The sequence below is a fragment of the Octopus bimaculoides genome, chromosome Z (assembly GCF_046866305.1).
Source record: "Octopus bimaculoides isolate indiv1 chromosome Z, ASM4686630v1, whole genome shotgun sequence".
Classification (NCBI taxonomy): Eukaryota; Metazoa; Mollusca; class Cephalopoda; order Octopoda; family Octopodidae; genus Octopus; species Octopus bimaculoides.
This window is the reverse complement of record NC_142944.1, coordinates 40,656,329-40,666,105: the sequence shown is the minus strand read 5'-3', so window position 1 is coordinate 40,666,105 and position 9,777 is coordinate 40,656,329. Positions and strand designations below refer to the sequence as shown.

General features: G+C 34.2%; 1 protein-coding gene across 6 annotated transcripts in view; it reads right to left on the bottom strand.

Moving 5' to 3' along the window:
• Window positions 1-1,131: 1,131 nt before the first annotated feature.
• LOC106882458 (beta-1,3-galactosyl-O-glycosyl-glycoprotein beta-1,6-N-acetylglucosaminyltransferase 3) overlaps window positions 1,132-9,777 on the bottom strand; it is a 158,041-nt gene continuing 149,395 nt past the window's right edge. For all 6 annotated transcript variants that reach the window (XM_052973547.2, XM_089365228.1, XM_052973544.2 and 3 more), the window contains one exon: window positions 1,132-6,411. In XM_052973547.2, coding sequence (XP_052829507.1) covers window positions 4,917-6,407 — 1,491 coding nt within the window. In that variant the 5' untranslated portion in view covers window positions 6,408-6,411 and the 3' untranslated portion in view covers window positions 1,132-4,916. The remainder of the gene's footprint in view (window positions 6,412-9,777) is intronic.

Here is a 9,777-nt window from a genome sequence, read left to right as displayed (position 1 = left end):
TAAAATAGAATCCATGTGTCTATTTACATGAAAATATCCCATTTATTTTTAAATCCCAATACATTATATGAATAATCGATGTTTCATGTGACGAAGTGCTTAATTTTTCTCATGGGTCAATTTTCTTCAAAATCAGTTCATTATTTTATCGTGAGTGAATTTTGGCGATTTCTGCCTTTCACTAGTTTTATTTTAATTCTACATGACTTCAATCATAAACTTTATCTAAATATCAAATTTCATAAAAATCGGATGAATTCTGTAAAAGTTACAGCATAAAATATTAATCCCGTGGGTAATTGCATACATAAAGCCTATTGCTTTCTTAAAATCCCCGCTCACGCGCAATTATCGATTATTTTGTTAACTCTTCATGATGGTATGAACTAATGGATATGAACTGTAATTACCTGTAAAATTTCTACAAAATCGATAAGAGTGTCTCTAAGGAAATGCTTATTTCTACTTGTGCCCCTTTAAAGCCCCTTGAAATAAATAAACACCTTTACCGTCTCCCCTACATTTGCCTACATCTCAAATTTCATTAAAATCGGATATAAATATAAAAGTTACGGCCAAAAATAAAATCCCTATGGGTATTTGCACGGAAAAAGCTTATTGATTTTATAAAACCACTGCTCAGGCGCAATTATCAACTTTTTGTCAATGCCATAAACTGATATCAACTCACTGCCGTGAGCCTCGCTCACTCAGCGATTTTCATCAAAATCGGACAGAAAGTGCAAAAGCTGCAGGAAAAATCACAACGTTATGGGAATTTTCATTTAAACGCCTGATTGCGCTCACAAGAATCGATGCCAACTGAGCATTATCGAGTTTTCGAAAACTTCTGGCCTTATTTGAACTTCAGGGCATGTAATCTACCTATGTACCAAAAATCCTTAAAATCGGTCGGACGGTGTAGGAGGAGTGAGAATAAGCACAAACACACAGAGACAGACACCATTACACATTTATGTGTGTGTGTGTGTGTGTGTGTGTGTGTGTGTGTGTATGTATATGTATATATATATATATATATATATATATATATATATATATATATATATATATATATATATATATATATATATATATATATATATATTTATATATTTATATATATGAGTGTGTGTGCGTGTAGTTAATGTATTAAGATCATAAAATGTATCTACGGTACTAAATATCACCGTTATTAAACGATCATTAAATTCAAAAGGAACAATACTAATATGTAATAAATATTGACGGAACAAAGATATGTCTAAATACAGATAGATAGATAGATAGATAGATAGATAGATAGATAGATAGATAGATAGATAGATAGATAGATAGATAGATGGATGGATAGATGGATGGATGGATGGATGGACGGACGGACGGACGGACGGACGGACGGACAGACAGACAGACAGACAGACAGACAGACAGACAGACAGACAGATACTTGTTATATTTCTTTTCATTATGTGTTTTTGGTAATTTCTGGTGGGGAGGCTTTGGTCTTGTGCAGCAATTAGAAATCCTTCAGTCTCTACTTTGAGTCCTGAGCTTCTCAGCCATTGCTGGGATTTTTCTCTGTCTATTTCTTTCGCATTTAGTTTAGCCCAGTATTTACCATGTAGGGGCTTTTCTTGCCATCGTTTTATCATGGTCCGTTGCTGTTCTAGTTTTAGTTTGGATTTCATTTGTTTTATAGCTTTTGTTGTTTCTTCTTCTTCTTCGTATTTGTTAGGTAGATTGATTTCTTGTTTGTATTTGTCAGCTTCCTTAAATACTGAAAACAGTTTTTTGTTTTGCTCGTGTTTTGTGGCTATTTGTATTAGTTTCCCTTGCTTCTGGAGTAGGTATTTTGCAGTCCTATGGTGGTTATTTTATAATAGTTTTCTAGCTGTATAAGACCCCTGCCACCTTCTGTGCGTTGTATATATAGCCTTTCTATGTCAGATTTTGGGTGGTGCATCCTATATCCTGTCATTTTTTTTCTTGTTTTCCTGTCTATTTTACATAGTTCGTTTAGTGTCCAGTTATATTATTATTATTATTATTTTCTTCTTCTTCTTCTTCTTCTTCTTCTTCTTCTTCTTCTTCTTCTTCTTCTTCTTCTTCTTCTTCTTCTTCTTCTTCTTCTTCTTCTTCTCATTATTATTATTATTATTATTATTATTATTAGTAGTAGTAGTAGTAGTAGTAGTAGTAGTAGTAGTAGTAGTAGTAGTAGTAGTAGTTGTTGTTGTTGTTGTTCTTTGTGTTGTCAATTAGCTCCAGGCCAGATCGAGATGCTTACCATTGCAAGTATTACAGCCATGATTACAGTCTGTTTGTCTTTCAAGAAAAAAGCTCAAGACTGTTGGGTGTGGTTCTGAGTAGGTTGGACTGCCATTTTTACCAAGACAAACTTTGTTATCTATTATAGTACTATTGCGGTTTTACCTGGAACAATGCTAATAATATTTTGTTTGTATTACTTTTGTTTGTGATAATTGTTTTCATCAAATATTTGCCATAATTTACGATAAATATTTTTGTTTCGTTATTTTTGCATACTTCTACTTTTTTTTAAACCAATATTTCAGGATGCTTCAATAAAAATTCTTTACCAGACAATAATGAATTAGGATCTTGATTTCATTCCCCAAAGAACTACCAATACGAGCAATCGTAAAATGTTTAAAAATAAATATTTAAAGATTTATTGGAATCCAATGATATTTGAATGATAGACAACACTCAGACATTTATGAGTAAAGGAAGATTTTGAGGGGGGAAAATTGAATAAAAACTAATGATAGTAAAAATCTAAACCCTAATGACTGATCTTTTACGCTTTTCCTTTCGTCTTCCAAAAATATAGGAATATTTTAAACAGTTCTTTTAAGAAAAAATTTTTTAAAACTTTACAAACATAAATAGAAAAGTTTTCCTCAAGTATTTTTCAGCGGAAATGTAAAGAACTATATGGTTTGTTCGGAAATTGTAGTTGTTTTAAATAGAATGATGAGGGGAGAAAACGTAAAATTTATAATAAACTAGCAGAAATACCCGGCTTTGCCCGGGTTAAAGAGAATAATGAAATCTAAAAACGCCGTCTAGACTACGCAACCCTCAACTGTTAGTAGCTACGATACCATATTTCTACATTAATAACTCTCCAATCCATGCCAGCATGGAACATAGACATTAAGTGGAATGCCAGTCTCTCATCTAGGAGGGCCTTGAAATCAATGTTACCAACTGGGGACTATGTGTGTCGCAGTGATAATAAAAAGACCCAAAGGAGGTCTGCAACGAAATAATTTTACTCAACACTTTGCAAGTGAATCAGTGGAGGCAAAGATGCGTCTCATTTACTTGACAATTTATGCACCACATTGCAGAAATCACAATGCAAGTATATCTGAAAGGGTAGTCTTACACTGTTGTACCGTTGAATTACAAATAATGCTCATCTGTTATGTTCGGGTTAAAATTTCATCAACATCAAAAGTATATGAATTTTGATGAGAGTTACGGCCGTTATACATAGAATATAATTTCCAAATTTCATAAAGATCCGTTCAGTACTTTTGACGTAGTTTTGAATAAGAAAACAAATGACTAATGTGTGTGTTTGTGTGCATGTGTTTGTGTGTGATGGGTGTATATATGTATAGATATCTGTATGCATGTATATATATGTATATATGTGTACATATTACATGTACATCTATATATATATATATATATATATATATATATATACATCTACATATATGTATACATATACATGTATGCATATAGATCTATATCTATATATATATCTATGCATATACGTGTATATATACATGTATATGTATACATATACATCTCTTTCTCTCTCTTTCTCTCTTTCTCTCTCTCTGAAAGTATCTGTCATTACAGTATCGAAATGTGATTATTTCAGTTAGTGGAATAACGTGTACATATACATCTATATGTATACATATACATCTCTCTCTCTCTCTCTCTCTCTCTCTCTCTCTCTCTCTCTTTCTCTCTCTCTCTCTCTCTCTCTATCTCTTTCTCACTTTCTCTCTCTCTTTCTCTCTTTCTCTCTCTCTTTCTCTCTTTCTCTCTCTCTCTCTGAAAGTATCTGTCATTACAGTATCGAAATAGTGTACATATACATGTATATGTATACATATACATCTCTCTCTCTCTCTTTCTGTCTCTCTCTTTCGCTCTTTCTCTCTCTGTGAAAGTATCTGTCATTACAGTATCGAAATGTGATTGTTTCAGTTAGTAGAATAGTTTCATTTTTAAAGTGAAAGTATTTGACATGAGTGTTTTTGTTTCACTTTTGACACGTAATACTTAAATAGTGGAGGAGATATTATGTTGCCGTTGGCTCGAACTCTGCAAGAAGTTAAATTTTTTTTTACTAAAACACAACTGGAACCCTAAGTAAGGCATCTGTAAAATTTTAATGAAATTGGTTGTGTAGTTCTCGAGTTTTAGGGATTCACACAGACAGACAGACAGACAGACAGACAGACAGACAGACAGACAGACAGACAGACAGACAGACAGACAGACAGACAGACGCACATTCTCATTTTTATATATATAGATAATCGAATTTACAAGTAAACATATCAGATCACATATACAAAGTTACCAATGATTAAAGAGAGTGGAAAATTTGTCTAAACTATTACCTGCTAAGTGTTTTCTTTTATGTCATACCAAACATTTTTCGATTTCTTAAAACCACTTTTACCCTCCTCAATGTTTTTAATATTATTATCATTATTATTACTATTACTATTATTATTATTATTATTATTATTATTAGTAGTAGTAGTAGTAGTAGTAGTAGTAGTAGCTGCTGTTGTTGGTTGTGATGGTGGTTGTTGTTTGTGATTGAATTATATATTTAATAATGATACTATTTTTCAACTGTTATTCATTGTTAAATTTTTTTCTGTTTTAATAGTCTGTTTCTTTGTCTCAGTTTTAAGTAACTGCGTTTGTTGCAAAAGCCATTTTCTTTTCTTGCTTAGCAGAAATTCTTTTGTTTTTTCATTGGTTTTTAGTTTTGCATTATACCTGACATGCGGAAGATTACGATAATAGTACCAATTGAGCTGATCAACGTTTTGGATTAGCGTTCTGTTTCTTAACGATTCTTCTAAACAGTCTAAGACTATAGAATCGGTATCTTCGTAGAATTTGTTAGCTACTATTTCAGGACGGCTATTGAGCCACGGAAGATCTGCTACACTATAAATACATATACCACGAACATATTTACCGAAACATTCAGCGGGATCCCAGCTCCATATCACAGCTTTTGAGGCATGATGATTTTTATCGTGACGAATTTCAATGCCACTAGAGCCACCAGGGGAAAATTCTAGAGAATTAAGAGTTGACCAGATATTTTCTTCTGGTGAATATGTATCATTCATCCAATTAAAAATGGTTTTTGCAACATCATCCTCTAAGATAAATTCAATAAATTCTCGTGAAAACATCCCATAGGCACTTCCTTTATACAACTGCATTTGATATTTCAAGGGTATTTTCCTTTCCTTTGTTAAAGTAGATGATTTCTCATTGAGTTTTATTTTATATTTTACACGCCAATCTAAGTGTTTGGGGTGCTTGTATGCTTCAATATCGTTAGTTCCATTGAAAACCTTCAGAATTTCAATTAATTCCAGGTTTGTCTTCAAAGGAAATTCTTGACCAGTAAGATTTATGTAGTATTTCCATTTTACATTTGATTTGGTGCATGTTTTCATGCATTCTTGTTCAGCTTGTAAATGCCTAAAAGTAGCATATACAACATTTATTCGATTCTCTGCAAGTACAACGTTCGGAAGACAGGTGCTGATATTTTTTATCAGTTCAAATGTATTGTTATCAACCTTCGTATCAACGTGTATACAATAAACATTATGAGGCAAATAGATTGCTCTTAATAATCTTTCGAATTGGTTTGGTGCTGTATGTATTTTAATGGCAAAAGCGATTGGATAATCGAGCTCCATCGGGGTAACTGGTTTGCTAAAATATCCATGTGACTGACGGAACTTGGTACAATTTTTTACAAGTTCCTTCAAGCTGCAAGTGGAATCCATGTTATCTTCTTTCATTAAGTTAACCTCATTGATATAATCAGAATCTCCTCTAAATAGAAGCTTGCAATTTACCTTTTTTTTTCTGTGGGGTGCACATTCCAATGATTTATTATCAAATTTGAGAATGTGTGTTGTCGATTCTATCTGTGATTCATAGCTCCTAAGTTTGTGATTTTGAAATATAGAACGAGTGTTCATGTTCGTTGTACAAAATTTAGTGGAATTCCATTTGACCCAAAGCGTCAGTGTGATTGCACTGTATGTAAGCAGAACAAGTATAAATATTTTCGTCTTCTTCATAATTCTGTTTAACGAAAGCAAAAAGTAAAAGAATTTATTAAAATAAATAATGGTAGAATAAAATGAAAATATTAAAGGAATAATAAATGAATGTAGGTGAAAGTATAAATTATTCTTGAGATATTTTAGTAACAGTAATGATTTTAAATTTATAAACATTCTTCCTAATGTCTGAAAAAATTCCTCAATTATGATTCTTTCTTCAAGTGTTATTTTAATTGATCAATCCTATTAATTAGCATTTAATGATATATATTCTATGAGTACTCATTTACGTTTCTAACATTACCAAAATTCTGTAACATTATTAGTGTATTCTCATTATGTTAGAAATATTTAGATTAAATCAGACGCTTTATTTTGAACAATAGTGTATGGAAATATGCTGCTGTGGTTTCCGTACTCGTGTATTACTACTGAATGTCCCTTATTTATATAGGGGAATACGATAGGAATATTACATTTCAATAGCGAGATAACCTCTTCAAGTTTGCTCGACCTGAAAGAAATAACAGATAAACTTAAATATCATCCTAGCTATTTTTTTAAAATGTAAAACACGGTCGATAATATGATTTTTTGTACCTGTCTTCTAAAGTCTTTAATTTACTGAGTTCGAAAGCGCAGTGCTTATGACCGCTACAGACCCTCCAAGATCAGTGAGATTGATGCCATTAATATTCCACGTCAACCTTAGTAAATTATCTCCCGCAAGGAAGACATGAGTACGAAAGGAATTCCAGAGGTCAACAGATTGGAGAAGGAGGACTGGGTAGAGTATCTTCAGGTTAAAAGTCAACATCTACGCTATCTTTATTATAAATCTGCGATCTTGTACTTCGTTAAAAGTAAATCACTATATTTTTTCAGCATAGTTTAATAAGGACAACGATTAAGGAAATAATTCGGCAGTCAGTGTTCGATTCACAGTTGTAGAAATATTGCTAACACACAACAAAATATCTTTGTCAAACTCCCCTCTCTCTTCTCCTCAAAATATTGTGCCACAACAAACTATATTTAGATTTCATCGAAGAATAGTAAAGTAAGCAGCGAAATCTTATAGAACTTGTGGCTAGTTCTGAATTTTTCCAAATATACCTCCCTTCTATTTTTTAACACCACGGAGGAACATAAGCTGAAACAAATGTCAGAAATGGCCTTATGAGTTTTTGTCAAATTCAGATGTTATTCATAGAAGTCCTCTATGAGAGAAGAGTCAGTGAAGAAGATTCAGATAATCTCCGGCTTAACAGTATGCCTTAGATTGTTCAAAAGCTTCTTTACCTTTGTCAAGCGGTTCTCCTTGGCATTGGCTGTCAGAATTCGTCCGTTGCGCTTCTTGTACAAGAAGTAACGAACTATTCATGGCGGGCTAGCATCATGGTGGCGTTTCGGACACCTATCTCTTACGCCAAGGTCTAGATTCTCTTGCTCTGATCTTCAGTCACTTTGTTCTGTTCTTATTGGATGAACTCCGGCAGCGGACGCAGTCAGAACACCTGCTGTGTCTCTTCTTCCCGCTGGTCACGATTCCGTAATCTCTGCTGTTGCTGTTTATGTCATGTCTTTTGACCTTTACAATACTCACAGAGCATTCCGTAGTAGTCATGATGTTCGCATTTTGATATCCAGCGCAAATCATCACGATATAGGTGTCTTCTAACATTCAGCTGGCTTCCAGGCCTCCATATCAAATAACTTTTTCTCACTTTCAACTTTAGAACTCCTTAGAATCTACTATTACAGCAGATAACAGAAACGAAAATTTTATGATCAAGGAGTAACATCTGCCTAAATTGATTTCGTCATGGTTTTGAAGCCAAAGTACAGTACCAGTTATTCCATCCAACGGTTTCAAAGTGTGTGTGAAACTAATTGAATTTTTAAAATTGTGCATGTGTGTGTTATGAAACATACATACATGTCTATACACACATACAGACACACACATATATACATATACATATTACATACATGTAAGGAAAAAGGTGAAGACTGAGAAGGTGAATGACAAGGACCTTTTTGTGTGCACAGTCTGTGACAGACCATGTCTGTCCTTGGCTGGCCTCAAATCTCACCTGCGAACCCATGGAAAACAAACCTCACCCAGCTATTCTGATTATATATATATATATATATATATATATATACATACGCAGATACATCCTTACTCTTACACGCATGCGTGCACACACACACACGCACACACGAGTTCAAAATTTGCGCCGAAAGCACAACTCGTTGCCAAAAGGTTGAGGCACATAAAATAAATTTCGTACTCCGCTCCTGTACTCCATGTGGCTTGACGATAATCTTCACAATTCCAGATAGGCTAGAGTCCGCACGTCGTAAACAAAAGAAACACTGAATACGTAAACGGCATCAGTGCTCTATGTAATTTTTAAAGTGTTTCAGAAAGCCAGCCACCGTAGATGACAAGACCATAAAAACCCTATTACACGACAAATGCATCCGGCGCGCTTTGTGAGCATTATTAACGTAAAAAGAAAAGGCGGCGACCTGCAGAATCGTTAGCACGCCGGGGAGAATACTTAGCAGCATTCTGTCTGCCCCTACATTCTGAGTTCATATTCCTCCGCGGTTGATTTTGTCTTTCATCCTTTCGAGGTTGATAAAATAAGAACCAATTGAGGACTGGAGTTGATGTAATCAACTAGCCCACTCCTCCAAATTTGGGATCTTGTGCCTATAGAAGAAAGAATTATTAGCATAAAAACAACACGAAGAAAACAACAGACCGATATATACACCACTAAGAACATAGTAGAGGGAGAAGAAAATGAGAAGCTAAGAGTTTGTATGCTGGTGTACATAAGACCTGTTTCTTCATCTGTATGTTTGTTAATAATGTCGATGGAATGGTTTGGTTGCATTTGTTGCGCCTTTATGCGCGCGTGGTTTATGGTGTCCGGATTTCTGAGACATTTTTACGTTTTCTATGTTACCTTATATATATGTAAAAAATTTGCTTCCTAACCACATGGTTCCTGATTCAGTCCTATTGCGTGGCTCTAGGGCAAATGTCTTCTACTACAACCTCGGACTGACTAAAGCCTTTTGAGTGGATTTGGCAGACGGAAACTGAAAGAAGCCTGTTATATGTGTGCTTGTGTGTGTGAGTGTGTTAGTGTGTGTGTGCGCGCGCGCGGCGTTTTTTGTGCCTGTATTTGTTCCCCACCACAGCTTGAAAAAACAGACTGATAGAATACGTACCAGGTTTAAAAATATATGTACTTGGCGGCACCCCAGCACGGCTTCAGTCTAATGACTAAAACAAGAAGATGCATACATACATAAAGACATACATACATATATACATACATGTAAGCATGCATACGTACGTACG